The sequence below is a fragment of the Trichoplusia ni genome, chromosome 4, assembly GCF_003590095.1.
Source record: "Trichoplusia ni isolate ovarian cell line Hi5 chromosome 4, tn1, whole genome shotgun sequence".
NCBI lineage: Eukaryota > Metazoa > Arthropoda > Insecta > Lepidoptera > Noctuidae > Trichoplusia > Trichoplusia ni.
The window spans coordinates 17906331-17928591 of NC_039481.1; the positions used below are offsets into that span (position 1 = coordinate 17906331).

At 36.4% G+C, this 22261-nt stretch overlaps 2 protein-coding genes across 2 annotated transcripts; both read right to left on the bottom strand.

The window, feature by feature from the left end:
• Positions 1-1158: 1158 nt before the first annotated feature.
• On the bottom strand, positions 1159-10463 carry LOC113493381 (chorion peroxidase-like). Its single transcript, XM_026871339.1, has 15 exons — positions 10239-10463; positions 9697-9861; positions 8999-9174; positions 8388-8526; positions 7950-8093; positions 7369-7542; positions 6877-7073; positions 6284-6470; positions 5803-6000; positions 5584-5728; positions 5096-5255; positions 4495-4653; positions 3847-4051; positions 3399-3513; positions 1159-2898 (listed from the first exon to the last, which is right to left on the bottom strand). The coding sequence occupies exons 1-15, from the start codon at positions 10348-10350 to the stop codon at positions 2829-2831; spliced, it is 2346 nt and encodes a 781-aa protein (XP_026727140.1). The 5' UTR covers positions 10351-10463; the 3' UTR covers positions 1159-2828.
• Positions 10464-12498: 2035 nt separating this feature from the next.
• On the bottom strand, positions 12499-21009 carry LOC113493382 (synaptic vesicle glycoprotein 2B-like). The gene is made up of 11 exons (XM_026871340.1): positions 20845-21009; positions 20378-20539; positions 18790-18952; positions 17649-17770; positions 16887-17131; positions 15952-16103; positions 15467-15596; positions 15033-15167; positions 14456-14601; positions 13968-14095; positions 12499-13574 (listed from the first exon to the last, which is right to left on the bottom strand). The coding sequence occupies exons 1-11, from the start codon at positions 20894-20896 to the stop codon at positions 13504-13506; spliced, it is 1506 nt and encodes a 501-aa protein (XP_026727141.1). The 5' UTR covers positions 20897-21009; the 3' UTR covers positions 12499-13503.
• Positions 21010-22261: the final 1252 nt, after the last annotated feature.

A 22261-nucleotide genomic window follows, 5' to 3' on the forward strand; every position in this document is an offset into this window, starting at 1 on the left:
TTCACCCCTCAAATATTGAAAATAAGTTAACCGATTTTTATCAAACATGTCAGACACAGTCAGACAGACAGATACTTCAAACTATAATACCACTCTTTTTAAGCCGGTGGTTAAAAATTTTATTTTTACGCGTCTGATCGTTCTATGCTGTCACGCCAAGTCACTTTCCGAAATATTTGTAATACCTCCCTATATTGTATTCTAATTTATTTGTAATTTTTTCATCTACTTGTATAAAAAATAATCAAAATAAGTAAAACACATCTACCCGAAGTTTTTTCTTATACTCCTCGAATTGTGCCACCCCTACCAGGGAAACTCGACGGCATCTACTAATTGCAATCTATAAGTTACGTGGATTACTTATAGAAATTGACGGAAACGTGTCTGTCCGGTTACTCCGGAACATAAAAGATTATATACTTGAAGATTAAATACGGGGGTCTAGCTCCATTATAAATGCTTATGATTTAGGATTAGGCTTCCTAGCTAAGAAGACGAAAGGTTGTTTGACAAGTAATAAAAGTTACTCCCTCTACATTACGCAGTTTTTGACTTGTCTCAATATATATTTTTTACACAAGTGCGGAAAAGGTAACCCGTAATTATAATACGAAACAATTAACCAAAAACAGATTTATATTCTGAAAGTCGTATGTCAAATTATAAGAAACACAATTAAGCCAGTTATTACTGAAAGGAAAAAAAAAACACATAGGCTGAGATACGAAATTTATTGAAAGCGTTTGGTTTTCTGTACAATACAATTTTCATCTTAATTAAAGGAGCTCCTTATTTTACAGGGTGTCACAAAAATACTATCGGTTTTACTTTTCTATAGAAAATAATGAATTTCATTAGCTTTATAAATTGAGACAAAAGTTCGTTTTCATAATGTTTTTTTTATGATACCCTGTAAAGAATTTAATAATCAACGGCTTTTACATTTAATTACAAAACTTTTTGTATTTTTCAATAATTAAATCTATATTATACAAAGGAAAGCAAAAAAGAAATCAGCTAGTTACAATAATCAATTAATTTTTACAAAAAATCAACTGTAATTTAAAACATGCATGATTGTGATCATTTAACCAATAATAAATTCAAATACAAAATCAAATGTATTCATAAAATAATACAATACAAAACAAAATACAGTTAATAACTGGGATTTATAAATTCTATTTTACATTACAAAAATAAAAAGATACCTTGCCACCATTCACCGCTTTACACCAATATTCGAAAGTCAATTATTTTAAAAGTATTTTAAATTTATGTATACATTGTATCAAAAAAATTATAAGATGACTTTATTTTACAAAATAAAAGTATCTCTGGTGTAAAATTGCATCTCTGACGTAAACGTTGGTTTGGTTAGTTGTTGCTTTTTTTGTTTGAAATCTCATCTAACGTGAAAGAAACTAAATTATTTTCTTAACGGTATAAACGTACCTATGTACTTAACAAAGTACCCATTAACCCGTACGAACGAAAGTGAGGCACTGTCTTCCCATTAAAGTTGCTATTCTAATTATATCAATACGTCTAAAATCAATGTAAAGTATTGTTTAATCGTTCCTTCAAAGTAAACTGCAAAATACCGTTTTATTATCACCACAATTCTCTACACCATTGGGCCCCCGATTCATAGATTTTTTCAAGAAAAAACCACCCAATCAGGTACTTTCCTAAACCGAATCAAGTTGGAATTCAATCGCGTCGAATGAAGGAAAAAACAAAAGAAAAAGTCCATTAGAAAAATCAATCAAAGTATTTATAAGATGGAAGATGAATATAGAAAATAATATGATGAAGTAATCAAGCTCACCGCGCTTAAATAGATAGTTCTTACCACACTACTTCCTTATTTAGAATCACTTAAAGTACCATTACGTAAAGATATAACATTCCTGGTATCCCAACTAGACTCCAACCAACTGACAATTCTCCAAGCTTTAACGATATCAGAAAAATGTATGGAAATGACATTCTTTTTGGCAAGTCACGTGACTTTGTCCTGTCATATCCATACAATTATTCCATTTGCTTGTAGAAATGCCAGTTATCTATTGTAATTTCTAGAATCCCATTGTTCGGGCGCCAATGAGACTCTAAAAGCGACAATAACCAATCGATTTAACCACAATCACACCAAAAACGAAATATCTAAAAATAAAAACATTTTACGAACAAGATTTTGTCACAAAAAGAAAAACATGCTTGATTGAGAGACGGTTAAATAAAATTGAAGATCGTTTTTGCAACAGAATCAATTGATTGTAAAATCAATTAGTAGCGTAGAAATTGCGATTAGATAATGATCGTTGACAATTTAGATCAATTGAAAAGTCAGCTTGTAAAACTAGTAATTGGTAAGAATGAAACAAAAGGAAAAGTAAAAGAAACAAAAAATAAAATGAAAATAGAACAGGGGTCCTACTACGACAACTGCAACGACTTGACGATGTGGTAATAGACCCCCAGGAAGGCTAAAAAGCAAATGAATTTCAACTTAACTCCAAGATTAAATAACAATGCCAACCCTTATTGTGTTAATAATAATTTTAGTTTTATGCTTTTGTTAAAGGAAACAATTGATTATTTCGCATATATTCATCAGTTATTCGAATCAAAACAATTTGTACACAATTTACACAGCAGACTGACTAATATACACGGATACATATTTACAGAAATTAATAAAAATCACAGTAAAAATAATACAATATACAGTTCGTTAGATAAGATTTCAAATGCACAAAATGTAACATAGAACATTTAATTTTAATGAATTGTCTCATTTCGGTAAAACTGGATAAGGTTTAATTTTCTCTGAACAGGTTTAAATCCATTGAAAGTATTCTGGGGCTGTCGCAGGGCACCGGTTCATTTCTGGAAGATATAAAATATGTTGTAGGTAATTATTATGCTTAGTGGTATATATAGGTCACCACGCCAAACCCACTGAGCGTGTCGTGTCGATAGTTTAGTCCCTGCGTAGAAAAAGCATTTGTGTGATCCACGAACGCTTGTTCCGAATCTTGATGTCATGTGAATGCGACAATAGTTCCATGTGTTAGGAATCACTTAGTCCCTTAGGTTAGGATGCGACAAGTCCTTTTATTCCCAGTACTAAGCTTTACTTCGGGGTGACAAAACTATAAGCAGCTTGCTTCATCAAAATCCTAGCACATAGACAGCTGAGTGGACATTTGCATGTCATGTAATAGTTTGACTACCTGCCAAGTATTTGGTTAAGTATATTTTTTTACTAAATAGGTACCATACCCCTATTACATAATTACTATAATAGTTAATTGGTGCAATGCCACATCGAGCTTCAAGAATGAACGAAATACTCTACTAACAAAAAACATAGAGACATGACTCACCCAGGTAAATCTGCTCTGAGGAAAGCGTTAGGCGGCTGCGATGTCAGTTCTATACCGTCGTTATTATCACATATCAGGCGAGACAGTGTTACTTTCTTTATTTCCTCTAGTTGGCCTAGAAAAAACCACTACTGATTAAAATCTCTGTTTAACGATATCCGTAATTGTAGGAGAAAGATCTTTTTAATCCTTTTAAACCAATAATCGAATTTAAGCGCTGCAACTGTAATTTACAAAAAAAAACTTTAGCTTACTATTTCTACTACTCTCTCTTTCTATCTCGTCTCACACACACACACACACACTTAATTATATCTATAAACGACATACAGCGACTATCAAAAGCCATTTTAACATAAAAAAAATAAGAACACAACTGAAGATGGATGCTCACTACATAAGATGATCAAAGCACTAAAGATAATTTAGACCACTAAAATGAACTTACTCGGTGTAAATCCTCCAGGATTCACATCAGGCCCGTGCTCATAGAAATACCGATCTCCTCTCTTCAGCCTGTTGAACTGATCAGCGATGATGTTGGCGAAAGTCGGACCCACGAGACCGCCGTCCACTGGCTCTTCTAGCAGACCTCCCACCCACAGGTCTATGTCTTCTGGACGCTCATACACTTGGGCTAGCCGTTGAGCTGCCTGAAAGATAATGCTTAACGTTAATACAGTTATATTCTTACGGGTTCTTAATGAGTATGTTTCGGATAAAAGTGTTTTAACATTTTACTCCACTGAGAAGTTTTGTTGGTATTTAATTTTCACGTGCATTATCACGCATACGAGGAGCACAATTTTCAAAGTACTTCATATTCCTACCTTTCTTCTCATTTATTTAGAGCTGACTTTGTTTCTGTATTATCATCACCCGCAATAAATTTTTGGACTGTTAAAATATGCTCATTTTCTTATAGCAAAGTGATAATGATCATCCCTACGGCACTGATCCCACGTTAGATTAACTCTTATGCTTGTGCTGATTCTAGATGTATTTGCGTATACGAGTTGAGTGCTAATTAAAGCACTCGCGACACAAATATTAAACTTCATCATATCAAGAAGCAAGCAAATACTCCTATACTTACACTGGGCGCAAAGTGCTGGAACTCGAGGTACGGCGGTAGTCCGATAAGCTGCCGATAGTGGTTGTAGGAGCGCACGCCGTGGTCGCGGCCGCGCTGGATGTTGACGGAGGCCAGGTCCACGCCGTAAGGGTTGCCGCCGTGGAACATGTAGCGGGTGAGCTAGGGATAGCAGGAGTTAACTTAGAGGAAGATACTTGGGAAGGTTACAAACTTAAGTGGGTATATCTATAGTCCCTAATTAATTCGAAATTATTATGAAGCGAAGGTTAGGTATATCTAAAGTTCATTTGTACGATAAATAAGGACAACGTTCAACTCATAGAAACTTATTCAAATGAATATGGCTCATATTTATTTAATAAAAATTTACTTTCGTGTATATTTATTGGGTCAGCCCGACTACTTTCAGTCCCAACTAGAATCCTTAATTATGATCTGATGCGGCAGAGGGGTCGCGAATTCAGGTTGATTTCAAAATTTTAGAATAATATTTTACTGCATGAGGAATAATTATTGAAAACAGACAATGCTCATAAAAAACGCTGTTTTCCGAATTCCTAAGAAACAACGTCATTTGGAAATAAACATTATTCTATCTCACCCCTTCAGTTACGAATGGATCCACCGTCTGCATGGGTTGTGTCGTCAGTCCTATGAGCAGTCTGTCGAGGAAGTGTCGGAGTCGCATCCTAGACGGCTGGAACATCACCTCGGGGATCGATATGGTCTCGTATACTCCACCCATTTTGGGACTAGGGATCCTGTTGGTGATAAATGAGAATATTGGCACAATTAACCTGAAGATGAGTAATATTGATAAAAAGTGTAATTTCTGTTTTAACAGAATTTATGTTTGTTGCGGTATCTTTTTTTACTAGCCATGCGGGCTTTTACAAACATTCTAATCACATGTACAAAGAAACCTAAATTCAGGCCAGGCATCCGTAGATCACACAAATGCCTGGTCTGCGTAGGAATCGAACCCGCGACAAGAATGCCCTGCTTCTTACGAGCGATGGCCTTAAATGTCTTTATTACCGTTTGATTAGAGTGTTTAATCTACATTCAAGAAAGTTCTATAGGCCTTACATAACTCTTCCATCGACTACCGAATGGCCGAATCTCATAGCAGCAGTGGAAAATTCAGCTGACAAGGCAGGATTCACGTGAGGATCGTATGCTGAGGAGTAGCCTGCTGATGGGTACAGACCAAATGTCTTGAGTATTTGAGGACCTGTACCAAAAATACAGCAAGTTAATATGAAAACATTCAAAATAAATTTTAAGTCATAGCTCCTCATTTGTTACCTAGTAACGATGGAAGCCATTCATTATAAATAATGTGCTGGTATACAGCCTGCAGTATTCTCCTGGTCTCCCAAAACACTCTGTCCTCATCCCAAAAAGGATTTATCTTATAAAGAGCTCGAGCGATTCGGTTGTGTTCCCGCGTAAATATTGTATGCAGCACTGTGAGAGAGATGATCTGGTTGCCATGGTGATCACCTATAACAAACATCAGGCTGTTAAACAATGACCATTTGGAGAGCGTAATTATATCAATTTGCAAACATTATTATTCACCAATTTAGATTGTGAATACACCTGTTAAAACAATATGGTTTTTGCGATTCATACGATGAGTAATTAAAAATATTTTCTTTGTTGCTTCATCCGTCGGCATTATGCAGAATCATCAAGTCGTCAGTTATACAATCTTGTTTTAAATGAAATCGAAACTTAATGTAAGCTTGCATTTTTGGACGAGACTTCCTAGTTACAAACAGACCTGATTCAAAGCAAGCAGCTCCTTCCTTCACCGTCATGCATTCCTTCCTCTTTGTCAAAGGAGGTAGTTCTCTTCCGTAATCGTTGAAGGTCTTCAGAAGAGCGTCAGCTGCCCGAAGTGAGGATAGCTTCTGTTGCGAGCTGCCGTACAGGTGAGACAGGTCTGGGTAGTGAGTGGCGCCATTCATCTGTAATAATGAACTTGGGAAATTATGTCATAGGGTCTTTCACCCCTTGCAGAAGTGATTCTGCCGTGGAAGCGAGACGATGCACTCTTGTATGAAGAATGGCGTCTTGTTTTAGAATGTTGTTATATTTTTGTATAGTAAGTATCTTTTTTTTTAGATCCATCTTTTCTATCTGTATGTATTTTAGTCCTAAGAAAGAAGGCATGTGAACAGTGTGAGCGTGGTATTCCAGCATTGAATTGACACCAAATGTTTTAAAAAATCTTTGCAAATATAATTATATTTTAGGAAACAGTATAAATTATAATATCTTAATTAGGTATGACGGAAAACTTAACTTTGTCAATAATTAGGCATACAAAAAGTCCGCTGAACAAAAAGTAAGTCATACCTCAAATTTGCATACCTGCTTAGCATAACCAACTGTGCAATCATCGGCCGGCGCGATCTGTGTCCTCACGAAGTTAATGCACTTGTGACCAAAGGTTCCGAAGAACTGGTCATCAGGAGCCACCGTTATAGGAGCACAGGCGAAGTGCTGCAGCTCAGGAGAAAGGATATCTTCACCATTGTTGAAGCAGCACGATATGGCTTCATCTTGATCTGGGGAATAAAGAGTTAGGTCAATGGAAGAAGTTGTTTGTTTTGCGGTGAACCAGATTAGATCTTAGTTATTTATTTATTAACAGTTTACTCAAGAATATTTAATACATCTGCTTATATTTAGGAATCCTCAGGAAGAAAGGAAGTATAAATACGCGTGACTTAACTTATTGATCGTTATTAAATAACTGAAACAAAAGAATGGCATGTACCTCCTGTACCTAGTTGTCATGTACTTAATGACATCTACTTACTTTTAAGACTGAAGAAGAATAACTGATGAAGTATCTCTTACTATTAGTGAAGACGACTCCAGCGCTGGTGTCGTGCGCGATGAACTGTCCAAACTGCATGAACATGAGGTTGTGGGTCCTGCTGGGGAACGTCCCGTCCAGGAGCAGCGTGCTGCTGACCGTCCTCGCGCTGGGGAGCGGGAGACCTGACATTGCGGTACGCATCGCCCAGGTACCTGGGAAGAAAGGGAGGTTTCGTTAAATATCATTACAAAAATACATTGCAACCTGTAACTGTTGAAGGATGAAAATTATCAGTAAATGCAAAAGAAAAATTGCTTTTTTTAGGAACAAATGTATGTTTTCATCGCAAGCCCAATGTTTCATTAAACTTTTAATATGTTGAGGAAAGTGTTAGAAGATAATATTGAAATTTTATAATTTAGTTGAAGATTTCAATGTGGAACTGTTTAATTTCTCGAAAAAAATAAAAATACTAAAAATATTCTTGCAACAATTTCATAAGTAGAAGGGTATGAACTAACGGGCTATCGAGTTTAAAGAAATATCAGTAACAACGTCACATCTGCTTTAACATCTCTAACCTTGAACTTTAAGTACTTATTCATAAGATTCAAGTTACCATCACTGTAGTCAGGTGGCAGGAGCCTCTCGTAGCCGGTGTGAACAGCCCCCCAGGTGGAGTGGAGGGGGTTGTTGCACTCGCCTCCGACACTCCTGTACCGGCTCGGGGCTGTGCAGGTGGGTTGAGGAGGGCAGTATGGACCTTGGTAGATAAACAATATGGATTTCAAATTAAGATTCATAGTAAAAGCAATCAAAATAGAAATTGTATAAAAATAGGTTTATTAGTTCAGGTATAAGACGGTAAAAAGCAAGGTATTTTGTTATCAAACTTAAAAGCCTGGAAGATCATTACGGACGATATTTTTAGGCACGACATTAATGAATTGAAATGAATTAACACCAAAAACCACGATAGCCATCGTGGTGCTTGTCCATCAACTAATTTTCTTTACATTTCAATAATTCTATAAAAAGTTAATCTAAAACGTCATACTGTCGGTATGTCCGGTAAGACCTAGCTCCAGGTCCTCATCAGAGATCGCCTGCCGCGCTTTCAACTCCTGCGCAGCGAAGAGGTTCAGCAAGCCGCCTCGACCAAGAGTCGCTGCTCGTTTATCTAGAGTTGCCACTGACTGGAAAGAAAAACAATTTCACTAAGACAATTGGAGAAGTTCCCAGGAGTGTACTTGGTTATTTATTTCACTTTGGCGCAGATTTGTTTCCATACAGCCAAACAAAGGTATAAATGGACAGGAAGAGAGTTCATGATAATAAGTTTTAAAATTAATGAAACAAGTGAAAGACGTTTCAAAATAAAAGTCGTAAAAGAAGATTGTACAATAGAGTATTATTTTTTCAAGTTATTTCGTTTCAAATTAGAGAATTCGTTTGACATGAGATATGATTTAAACGCAGCTGATATTCTGTTTTAAACTTAGCCCTTTAAAGACACCATATTAAATGATGATGCTCCGATTCGAATTTTTAATAGCATTCGTGTTAATTGCGCTATTTTTTTTGTAATATTTGTAAAAGCGACTCTTGCATTAAGGATTTTAGTCCTTGTGTTGCGTGATAATTATTTTTTATCAATATATGGCTCACCAGATGATGTCCGTAGCTGGGGTGCGTAGTATTAAGGACAGTGTACGCAGAATGTTCTAGAAGTTTGTTAGCCTTGCTCATGCAGTGCGCGAGCTTCTTCTCGGACAGGCTGTGCGAGGACTTGATGTCTTCAGCACTGATGGACGCGGAGGAGCGGGAGATGTGGTCTGATTCCGCTAAAATAAGAAATCACTCAGTAGTTAGTTATAGCCTATATTTTTATACTACAGGTCTATAATCTATTTAGTGTTGCATTTGAACATCACAACAGTTTTTGGAATGTTTTCTTAATGTAGTCAATAGCCAATTTTTCTAAAAATAAACTTATCAAAGTAATATTTTGTATAAACCTCTTTTAATATCTTTATCTTAGAATATGTTTTTAAGGCCCGATTTTTCAATCGTCAGATAACTTTTATCTGAGGAATAAATAAGGCCGTTTGACATATTTTCTATACAAAAGCTGTCTAAACGTGAAACATATTCGTCGAATAAAAGTTATCTGGCGATTGAAAAATCGGCCCTAAATTGTAAATACGAAAGCCAAACCTGAAGTTGATACACAGACACCATTTTTGATGAAAGAGTAGTCTAAGCCAACACTCGCAATAAATACTATTCTGATTTCATTTGGCCATGTTTGTCACAATTAATTTAGCTGCGGTTTGAAGTACAAAGTGATTCCATAAACGTCTCACCAGCATGTCCAAGACCAGTGAAGCAGCAGACGCCAACAGCGCCATCTAGTTCGCAGAGCGGATTGTAAGAGCCAGGCCGAAGGTGCGCCGGGCACTGCACCTTGGGCACGCAGCGCCCGTGGCGGGGGCACGTCGCGCACGGAGGGATCTTGTTGTGGGTGTGAGCTAAAATGTGTAAGAACCATTTTAGAGACAAGTTCATTTCCTGTAGGAGTAATGGTATTATACAAGGATGTAAATACCTCAGATGAATTATCCGAAATAGAGAAGAGGAAAGTCAAAAATATTTTGTAAAGTCATTTTAAAACAATGCTCATGCACAGGCGTGTATGTGCTACAGATGTGTGGCTTACTGGACTGGAGTCTTAAATACAAAAAAAAATAGACGTGTCATGTAAAAAAGTCCCCAAAACTACGACTTCTATTTAAAAACATTACATTTAAAGTAATTTATAGGTTAAGTTAAGTATTTTTCACACAATTTTAAAATATATATATAATAAATATACATACATTACATGTAATAATGATAAACACCTTACCATGATCAAGGCTCACGAAGCTCTTTTCAGTCTGCGCGTGCGCACATACTATGACCGGACACACAACCACCACATACACAAACAAACGTAGTATAAAGTTATAAGAATTCATTTTGAATAAATTACCGTTATAATTTAAATATAGAATTATAATTTTATATTAGCTTATGTAATATTCTAAGTTTAAATAATATTAACATTGCTGCACACGCGCCAGCCGTGATTAAAATGACAGAATGTGAAATTGTTATGACCTATGTGGGTAGATGTTTTTTTAATTATCTTTTAAAATATGCCTACCGTCTTTAATCAAATCTTTTATAGAAGTATATTTTTATAATCTGTCCAGTTGTGGACTGTACCTCTACCATGAGTTGCCATCGAAAACGTCAATGACGTTACTACAGTCGATAGCGTATAAACGCGGTTCGAATAGTTTACAATCGGACTCATACCATGAGTTTAAAAAACCTTGACGCGCTCGCTATCGAGAGCTCGATTGTTATTGTAGTATTCGTGTTGTCATACTTGTCATGTTGTCAAACGTGCCTAACTTCACGCCTAATGTAGTTGTTTCTTTCTAACGTTGCTTAAAAGACAGAGTAAGATATATATTCCCGAAAAAGCTTCAAATCTACATTAATAATTTCATGCAGGACTACGGTAAACTCGATCGAAACCTTATATGAATAACAAAACATAAAAAAATATTGATTTTGAGTCGACAACATATATCCGCAGATTTCGGATTATGGAGAATTTCGTTAAATTCCGATGGCAAAAAACAAACCGCTCAAGTCGCCATCTTTGCCGTTGAAGTTTCGCAAAGTGTTTTTTTTTTTTAAATTATGCGGTTGATGTAGATATACGAACTCTTTTGATATCACAAATAGATGGACACTTTTCTTCTTGCTCTTTTGGGTTTTAGTAATTTTTCATTATTAAATTGAAAGCGGTGTCGTGGGTACCTAGGAATGGTTGCGGCGCAACTTTGGGGAGTACCTATGTCTTGCGATTGATCGCGATAGTTTTGTTGAATTGTTTCATATACCGATAAACTGTGCATCTATTGAAACTAATATTATGAATGCGAAAATTTATCTGTCTGTCTGTCTCGCTTTCACGCCAATCCTACGGAACCGATTGTATTGAATTTGAGAGATAGCCTAATGGAAACGGGGACCGAACGCTATAAACTGAAGTCCACGTGGACGGAGTCCTGGGCTACAGCTAGTGTTTGAATAATCCTAATAATTTTAAACTTCATAGAGCATAAAATATTCAGTATATTTTAATATAATGTAATATTACTTAATGAACTATTGGTTGGGGTGGAGCCCTCTGTGAACGCTGACTTATTTCCAGCGTTTCCTTAATAATGAATTTATGTGTGTATATTTCATTGTAAAAAAGTGACAGCGTGTATTCAATGTAAATTGACTTTTAACTAGTGCTACTTGATTTTAAATACTCTCTTGCCGACATGATTCTCACAAGAAATACTCAAAACTAAACAATTACTATAAACCGAATACCGTTTCACACCTTGTTTAGCAAGTGAGTTGCTTAACTACAATCGTAATGGTATTTGTCGATACCATCTGTCAAATTTGTGACTCATGGTACCGTTTTCTTAGAGAAACCACCGCAAAACGTTACGCGCTCGCTACTCGCTGTCGAAGACGTTTTGAATGTTTCGATAGGTTTTATTTGTCAACTCATACTACCGATTTTAGTTTGTCAAGTGACCGCTAGGGGCGCTGCACATTTTGTCATAGATATTTTTTACGCAGACGCTAGCGAGCCCGGTCGCTCAAAACTCATGGTAGAGGTACTGGTCACTTTAAAACCGTTGCTTTGTATCGAACAGAGTTTAAGCAAATAAATAATTATAATGGTGCCAAAGAGTTCCAATCATCTTGTATTACGCATCTTGCAATAGCAAAGCAAAGACAAATAACAGGCTTCAATAATGTTGTCAAATCGCATTGTATGTTTCCGATTTCTTTTAACGTATCTTACCGAGGCGACAGTGGAAATAACACCTAATAGCTGAAAAAGATATTTGATAACGTTAAAGTGCAATTAAATATTTAGTTACCTCGGTGACAAGAACTTTAAACGATATATGAATGTGCACTTGGAGAGGCCTATGTCCAGCAGTGGACTGCGATAGGCTGATGATGATGATGATGATGATGATGATGATGATGAATACCATAAAAAAATATTAAAAGGAAAAGGATAAATGAAACAAATATTATTATTACCACTAAACTTTATTTTCTTAATCTTAGAATACTAACTAGAAATACTTAAGTACAGCTGAGTAAAAGTTAATAAGTAAAGTATTTACATTAACAACAATTAATATGTAATGTTATATGGCAAGCTTAAAAAAATAAAATAATAGTACATACTGAGTATTAAGAAGTAAAAAAATAACAGGCTTAAGAATATACACGCAGAAAAAATTAACAAAGTAAAGTACGCCCATATTTACGCCCAGATTTGCCTATGACAGCGACTTTTTTGAGAAAAGTTGTAATTTAGGTTTACCTGTCTCTACCACGGATTTATTTTCCTAAACCAGATTTATTTCCTATATATATTTATACATTTTGGGATTCGTAAGTGTAAATATAACATTTTTTCCTATCTTGTTATACATGTGATACGTGGCGCGTTCAAAAATGGTTGCCCCATGACCTAATTGATCAGGCTCAGGATTTGGTGCTCATGATTTAGATGGGTCTGTGAATTTCTTTGAAATACCAGTCCACAAAATAGTCGCATCTTAAGAATTGTTTGGTCATTTAGAAGGGACAGCGATCCCTGAATTTGTTTCGATTATGATATGGTACCCAGATACGAAATTCTGAGATTGGCAAACTCAAAAGAAACGACTTAAAAAGGGAAGTTAGGATAGAAATCCTAATTATATAAGTATTATAAGTAAGACGTGTTCACCCATATAACGATTACATAAACATTACATGAACTTTTTATCTAATGATTATACAAAAATAAATTGAACGTGTTCAGGACAATGTTACAATTTTTGTAGTGTACAATTGAAATAAGTGCAGTTTTCTTAAGAAAATTGTACCGAAATAAAATATTTATTATTTATATTGGATAAACATATCCAAATTTTGAAGATAATAATGGACTGAACTACAATTTGTCATAGTTTTTCTTCAAGAAAATTGTTTAACAGTGACTTGTGATCTGGCACATGTAATTGCTAAGCCTTTGTATATTTCTAAGCGTTTGTAGTGGTTTCATTGTTTTTCTTTTTTTCTGACGGAAGCAATAACCCAATGGCGCCGCCTCCTGCAAAAGAGAAATAATACATATCAGAATAAATCTTACATTTTCATGATGATATGTAAAGCATGTAACCGTCATGAGATTTGAAGAAATGTTTTTAAAGCGTCTTCCACCTTAAGAGAATCAATCGTTTTGTCGTTGGGGCTCAACAAACATTCAAGTCACATGCACAAAGACACCCAGACTCAGAACCAAAATTCGTCGATCGCACAATTGCTTATCCTATAAGTGGATCTCATCCCTGACATGACGTACACAGTAGATTTGGGGTGGTGACCTTTACCACAATTCTATCCCTGCACTACAACATATCATATCGTTTTTTTGAGGGAGGCCTATGTCCAGGAATGGACTTCAATAAACTGAATTGATTAATGGATATAATTTCTGACAAACCTAAAGTAATAGTTCCAAAGATGTAGAAGACAGCTTCGCAGTTGTAGTCCAGAAGCAGCTTGATCATGTTGATGCTGAGGACGGAGCTAGCTCGACCCACCATCATCGTTGCGCACACCGCCATGGCTCTGAAAACATCATCAGTGTCAGATGGAACTGCAGTAGGTGATCAATGATTTGAAAGGGATTTGATGATTAGGAAAGGGGTGTAGATGAAAATGGTATTAAAGAGTGATTTTGTTTTAAGATGCAATTCAGATAATTACACCATAGTATTGGTAATTTGCTTAGATGCCAAAAATAAAGTCAGCCATCACATTTATGATCGTGCCAATCGTTTCTCAACCACGATTTTTTTATGACGGCAAGAGAATTCATTTTCAGATTCTGTTAAAATTGATTATTCAGGGGTGCTAAGCTCATAGTGTAATTAATAAGGGTCGCCATGGAAAAGAAGAAAATATCTTAATATTTAATATGAATTTTACCTGACGTATGTAGGAAAGACATCTACACTGATGGTATTGATTAATCCAAAGTTGAGGATAGCAGAGAGGAACGTCACCAGCAGGGTCGCGCTGAGGATCCAGTAGGGACTGAAGTTGATGACCAGCGCTGAGAGCCCAGCCACCACCTGAGAGAGATAGAGACTTAATTAAATGGACGACTGTTAAATAAATGACATTCCTTTAAGACAAGTTCGTCTTGTCAAAAAAATATTTTTCATACATTCATCAGAAGCTGTTAGGATTTTGGGTTTTGAATCGGTTGATCGGTTAAGCCCACGTAATTCTACTATTGGGAAAAGGATTCCCTCTCCTCTTGCCATTTTCCCCTCTCTAGTTGTGTTACCATTCCAGGTCTACCACGTGGTCTTTTATGATTTTGGGGAATCCAGTCTCATGTTATCTTGACTTAACTGTTACATCAGCGTCTTCAACATTAGTGCTTGAAAACAGGTAACCTGTTATCAGTCAATCCAACCCTTAGTTTTCTAGAGGACTATTGCTGGAAAATTGCTAACATTAAAACAGCTTGATAAATAAATTTGACATTGAACCTTACCTGCATAGTAATAAAGAGCCTTTTTCTTCCGAAGCAGTTGACGATGCTACTGATGAAGATGTTTGCGGTAGCTAACACCATATTGATGACAAACACAACTGTCATAGCTACGCTGTTCATGGAGCAATCGTTGGCCTAGGAATAAAATATGTAAGATACATCATTTACAGGAATGAGAAGGATCAGGAGAAGGATACATTTCAAGTGTGATTTATTCAGATCAGTAAAATTCCTATAACGAAATTGCTCCTCTTCTCTCCTATTCTCCCTTCTCCATTTTTCGCTAAAACTCTCAAATCATCTAAAATATGATGACTATTATTTTGCTTCATCTTGGAACAGAATTCTTCACTTGCCTGGTTAATTCGTAGGTTGGGGATCCGTGAGTTTGTGTGAATAAGATATGTCATTATGAAAGCAAAGCAGACACCTACCTCGTGAACTACCGTAGAATTGGCAGAATGTCTGATCATCTGGCAAATTGTCAGCTGCCTGTCTCCACCGATAACTGACTTCATGAAAGCGTTCACGATGAATGGCAGCCACACGAAGAAACCGTTCATGCTGTGAAATTAAATTTATGATTTATTTAGATATTTTCACTGAAGTTACAAGATTTTATAGAAATTATATTAACAGGTCTTTACTTTAAAAAAAAAAACTTCCATACAAATAGGATAACGAGAAACATTTTTGCTAAAATAATTGATCACCCATCAAATACTTGACTGGACTACTTGACTGCTTTTTAATGCTTTAGCGACAACAGAAATGCAACATTTGTGAAAATATTACCTGTTTAGCTATTACGGAGAGCCGGCCCTGCCTCAGAAGCAGGGTTCCAGTTTCACCCTTCTGGTAAGGAACTCTAAAAACGTGATGACCTCACTAACAGATTAATAAAAGCGGAGCAACTTACGAAATATAACAAATGACTAAAAGGGTAGCCACCAGGAGAGTGCTTTTCAGTAACGGAGCCTTTATCAACGGCAAAGTCTGCGCCGCTATGGATCCCCAGAAGCCTTTCTTGTAGTTGGTCGAGCTGGACTCGTCTAGTTCTACCGAATGAACCTGGAAAAAAAAGTAACTCAGCTTTTGGTTCGGATAGATCCAGATGTATTAATTGCACTTCAGTCTCAGTATGAGATTGCACAACAAGATTGGTGCGATATCATAATCAAGAGACTTTTTATTTTTTCATAAGTATTTGTTTTGCAATTTTGAAACGTTAATATTAATAATACCAGTTCGTGTTTCTAGATTGTCATTCTGGAGAAGAAAACAAAACTCCATGTTACATGTGCGATCATGGAAGAGAAATAAACAAGGAAATCAGTACATTTAAGTGAGAATTACTATGTAGATTCATCTAAAAAAAATATTCTTATTTTTTTTATAGAATAGAAATAATATTAGACACCCAGACTCAGAAGAAGCATTCGTGGATCACACAAATGCTTATCCTACGGGGGATGCAAACCCGCGTGGTAGCAAAAACTCTACGCCAAATCCACTGTGGGCAACTTGTCACGGGTGCTGAATTTTGTTCTGAGTCTGGGTGATTTGTACACGTGGCCGGAATGTTTGTGAAGCCCTCGCAACACTAGGAATTAATCCTTCAGTGCGGTCACACAGTGATTGTGTACATGAATTAGTCATCGTTTTTCATCATCGTGTAATCATTATTTAAAGTATTTAAAACAGAAATTGTTTACTCAGTCAATAAGCAACAAGATTCTTGTTTAAATTTATTATACTTTAAATATTTCGTTGAATGTTTTCTTTAGAGATTTTTCTAAGTGACTTGCAAAATCTCTTCTACTTATCTAGATCAAAGGAATTATGATGGCGTACCTCATAACCATCAGAACTCTTCCTGGTGTTCATGGTGTAGATGCCCTTCAGGACTTTTAGGGTCTCTTCTTCTTTTCCCACAGACAAAAGGTACTTAGGGCTCTCGAAGGCACAATAACTCCCAATGGCGCTGATAGCACAGGGTACAGCGAATATGAGGTCCAAAAACCGCCAGGAGTTAAAGTAGATGCCAATGGCTGGCCAGTAGTAAGAGAAGGTTAGAGGCAGAACTGGTATCGCTACGACTGAAAAAAACAATCTGGTTAATTTTTGAGAATCGTAAGGTAATCGATAATTTATAAAATGGGTAAGTAAAATATTTGAAATATATCTCGATCCTCGTTAGTGTTTGTGTATCATATACAGAATAATTGTTGTAATATTTTTTTTATATCCAAAATAAAAGACGACGTGTATGGCCCCGAATAAGATGGTGCGATGAACGGGCACATCCCACAAAAAATGAATGGAAAAGTCCTTTTGCCTTGCAGAAGCATAGTAAAGCCTTAGCGGCGAAAAAAAAATCAGGCGTATTTATTTTTATTTCTTATTGAAGAAAGTGTGTTTTTTTTAAATACTCTTTTGTTTTACCTGATGCTTAAAGTTATTTTTTAAGAATTAAAGTATCTGATACTGTTTATTCAAACAAGGCACCTAAGCACTTTCAAATGGCAAATATAATATAATTGATAATATCCATATTCGCCCACCCTACAGCGCTTTGTAAGTGCTCTCATAGTTAAGTATTTAAGATGTGCTTACCTGCCATGACACCTATGCCTGCTAAGTGTACGCTCGTGGTGAGCAGCACCAGCGAGCTCCTCTTGGAAATTGGAGTGCATTCACTGAGCAGCGTCACAGACAACGGGAACGCTCCGGAAACACTGTGAAAAAATACATTTTAAGAATTCCTTTTTATTATCGTAAAAAAGAAACAACTCCCACGTTAAGAAAATCAATTGCTTGTGTAGCGTGGGTTTTATGAACATTTCATTTACATGAATAACCCAGAGTCAGAACTCAGAATAATGTGGAGATCATTTCCAAGGATGTCGCACGTAGTGCATTTAGAGTAGGCACCAGAATGTTGTACTTTTCAGAATAGCTTCAATATAGTTTCTTACTACCCCTAAGTTACCCACTCAAAAGTTAATCGTTAGTTATGTAATGCATAGATATTGTTGCATGGAATCGTTGAGAATAGTCTCGACAATCTAACCATATAACTTTGCCATACCGTCTTAGACCAACTTGTAAAATAAAGAATTTAGAGAAGAGGAACGCGTCTGTAATCTATTGAATGCACTCTGACTTCTGCTAGTTGTAGTATTCTTCACTGTAATTTAGTAAAGGAATATATAATATGGGTCCAAAAATAATTAAAAGGAAAATTGTAAAAGGACGGCAGTTCTGACAGACTTGATTTAGTTACTAAAAAGTGAAGACCACGCACGCATACGCTGTTGTAACTGTCCTCATGCTTGCTTAAGAGAGCGTGAGGTGCAAGTGTAACTGGGGTAATAGACGGCTGAGCACACGATTTGGAAAGCCTGGAACAAGACTGTCAGAGACGCTCAGAGCGTGGGGCTCACGAATCTGAAGATGGTGAATAAAAGGTGGTTCACCGGTTGAACCGGTGGATCCGGGTGCCGGATGACGCGTCCGTGTTGCAGAGATTGCTCAAAGAAATGTCAGTAAGTTCTGTGGGCCCATTAGGGTTGTTGTTGTTGTTGTCTTCTAAGCGAGTGGGATTGTCGAAAAGGTTAAAGCGGCCGCGTTACACATAAAGGAAGGATCGTTGGTCGATTTTATTCAGTCAGTCCACTCCCGTCCGCTAAAAACCAAAGAGGCAGATCAATTAAAATTTCCAACTGGCCAAAAAGGCAAAAGAGGAGATACTTACGATGCTGAAGACATCAACTTTAATAAGCTGAGAACAATCCAGTTATTGGAGAAGGCAGCAGCAGTGCCCGCGATGTAGCTCAACGTCATGGATATGATGAGGACCTTCCGCCTTCCCTTGGTGTCAGCCAGGTAGCCCCAGATGTGAGAACCAGCGATTATACCTACAGGAAAAAAACAATATTAGCCAGCAGTCAGTAATCAGCAGTAAAAGGGTGATTCTATTACATACTCGTAAATCTAAGTTGTAGAATTTTACTACAGTTTGGCAATGGTATAGTTTACCTACACCATGTATTTTTATGAAACTAAAATGAAGTTAGGCTATAAAGTAGCACTTTTTGAACTACAAAGATTTATATACGGGTATATATATGCTATCTTGCACCCCTTATCACTCATCCTTCACAACTTTCCAAGCTCTGGCTGAGAAGAGGAAACGGCGCAATAAATTCTACAGCATACTACACTGACACTATCCTCACTAATATTATAAATGTGAAAGTGTGGATGTTTGGATGTTTGTTACTCAATCACGAAAAGAACATAGGCTACCTTTTATTGCGAAAAAAATGGATGAAGAGGTTGAAATAGAGGTTTAGACTTTGTATGGGATTTCTTAATTTTTAGAAGATAAAACCATGAAACTTTATAGTTAAGCACTTGATAAGAAATGGTAAAACATTTCTTCTAGCGATTTTGAAATTTCGACCAGTAAGGGGATGAAATATATTATAAAAAATAAGATAGTGTTTTATAATTCAGGTTATTTTATACACATAGAACGTTTAAATGTACGATGATTTTATTAAAACTGGTTACCAATTCATCTTAAATTTGACCGAATAGTCTTATTTTCCTAAAGACTGTCTTAAATCTAGATTTTTAACATATTAGAATACATTCACAGTTTTAACCTCAGAAGTGCTATAGACATAAATAGCTAGTTATGGGTTACTAGTCAAAGATGAACAAGAAAACACTCTGAAATTAATTTCAATTCCTATCCAAGGCAACAGTTAATTAACATTGATTGAGGATACACAACATCATTCGGCATTAAAAAAAACCAATGTCAATTGGTCAAAATTAAATTCAAACAATGCAACCAAATCAGTGAATTGGCTCTCTACTCCTTCCAAAAACTTTAGAGTCTATTTTAGTTTTTTTTCCAACCATTTCATATGTAATACCAGGATCTATAATCACCTCATAGAAATAATTGCTATTGTCGTGGTCGTGCTTCTACAATTGAAACAGACTTAGATCTTCTACAAGATGTTGCGGGGCCACCGGGAGGCCTACCAACAAGTCTCACAGAAATATTACAGGGGGGTGAAAGAGAAACGCTGTTATACGCGTGTATTGCTCTATCAGTCTTCTATTACCATAATAATATTGCTTTAGGATATGGTGGCAGATCCTCTGAGCCCGTATATGTGTTACCACATCACAAACAGTTCGGATGGTTGAAAACAACAATTTTTTTTTCGACGATTCTTATGAATGGCAAGTTTAACTCATAAATTTGAGGAATAAACGAAAATTCTCTAAACAGCCAAGGATTTACTATGGGAGAGGAAACTTACCAACGAGTGGTACACATGCCATCAGTCCTTGTTGCTTGCTGGAAGTGCCGAGCTCGCAGGCGCTGGCCGGCACCAAGTACGACACGGAGAAGATCTCGAAGGTCATACCCAGGATGATGCTGGAGCTCAGCAGGAATATACCCCAGTTGTAGATCCCATAACCTGGAAAATTCAAAACAAGATCAATTAAGAGAAATTACTAGAAAGTGGTCTCGAGACACTTTATGATAACCTGATACCACTCTCGAAATGGTGAAGATGGTTTTTGAGTGTAGGAGTGATAATTGGTCAAACATTCCTTAATTGGGAAGAGATCCTGTGCTGCCCAGCGGTGGGGCAATCCACAAGACATCCATCCAAAAAATAAATATTTTAATATACCTACCTGTTTTCTACTAAACGAAATAAAATACTTTCATTTATTAACAGAAAAATAATTTCCAAAAAATAAAAGTAAAATTAAATACCTGTCATATCTAACGCCTTCTCGAACGGCACTTTATTTCCTTTGCCCGACATTTTCACTATTTTACACTTACACTAAAAAATTTAAGTAATTAAAATTATTACGAAATAATTAGTGATCTCTGGTCACCATCTCTGAGCTAACTGCGACTGTCTTTGTTATTGCGCGATTTATAATTAAAATAACAACGTTAAGAGCGCAATGGGAACAAAGTGGTGGGTTCCGCACCTGATTGATTTTTCACAAATGCATGAGAATTAAGTAAGCGTTGGTATCGGGCCCTTGTCGGTGACCTTGAGTCAAAACGGCGTACAAATAAAACTGCATTTTATTCTTTAAATACTTGTTTATTTAAAAACATACTGTATATTCCCTTATTCATAAGCCATATAGTACCTACAATCGGATAAAAATAGCACATTTTCTAAACTGGCACAATTTAATTCATCTTTTTTTGCCATTTAAATTTAACGACAAGTGTTTAGTCGTTTTGTTTTAAAAACACAACACATATTTGTACAAAAAGGATATTTCTATAATTAAAAATTGAACACATTGAATTTTAAAACAAATTTATTGATCGACAAATGAGTTTGATATTTCACAATCTTGCAGTACCCTAACACATGAGATGTCGTTATCAGTGTACTATGGTGTACAGAGATTAGTATTTTCGATAGCTATACAGTATAAATAATTAAATATTATACATCACCGGGATAACCTGTGCCCATGATGATTGTTTTAGCTATTTCCCTTGTTTGCATCAGCAGTCTTATTAATACATACAAATAAATTCATATATGTATGTAGATATGAAAAAGATTGTTTTGACAATTTTTTTTTAAAGATTATTAGCTCACGGCTTCAAAAAACGTTTTTTTGTTTGTTGAGTAAAAATAATAAAGTTAAAAGCTTTTCATTTTCAGGCTTCGATAGTTCTAGTTATAGTACCTAGTATTAAAATAAACAACTTAGAAACTATTAGTTATGCTAAAATAGCTGGGCATTTTCGTATACCTACTAACCAAAGAATGGACCCTTTTTTTGGTAAGGGGGGGGGGATCCTCATGGACACCCTCTCCCTCGACTAAATCAGAACCGTCGTGCTACATCATCCACATTTTTGTGTCGGTGTATGGCAAAACGTTGCAATCCTTTATAAACACCGAATGGACCCTAACACGAAACTGACGTCAACGAAACAAACGCCTGGCCATATTAATGCGAAGCAGTGAAACAATCATGCTGGCAAAGGAGCCTGCTGAACACGAGTGGCAAAGAGCCTCGCGGCCCAGCTGCCACGGGAGAAGCCTTAGGCTTTGGGGGCCACGTGACGACGCTACCGTACGCGCGGGCCTGAGGACGTTGAATGGGGACTAGCTCATCGCCCGATCAGGACCAGGCTCGTGCCGCCC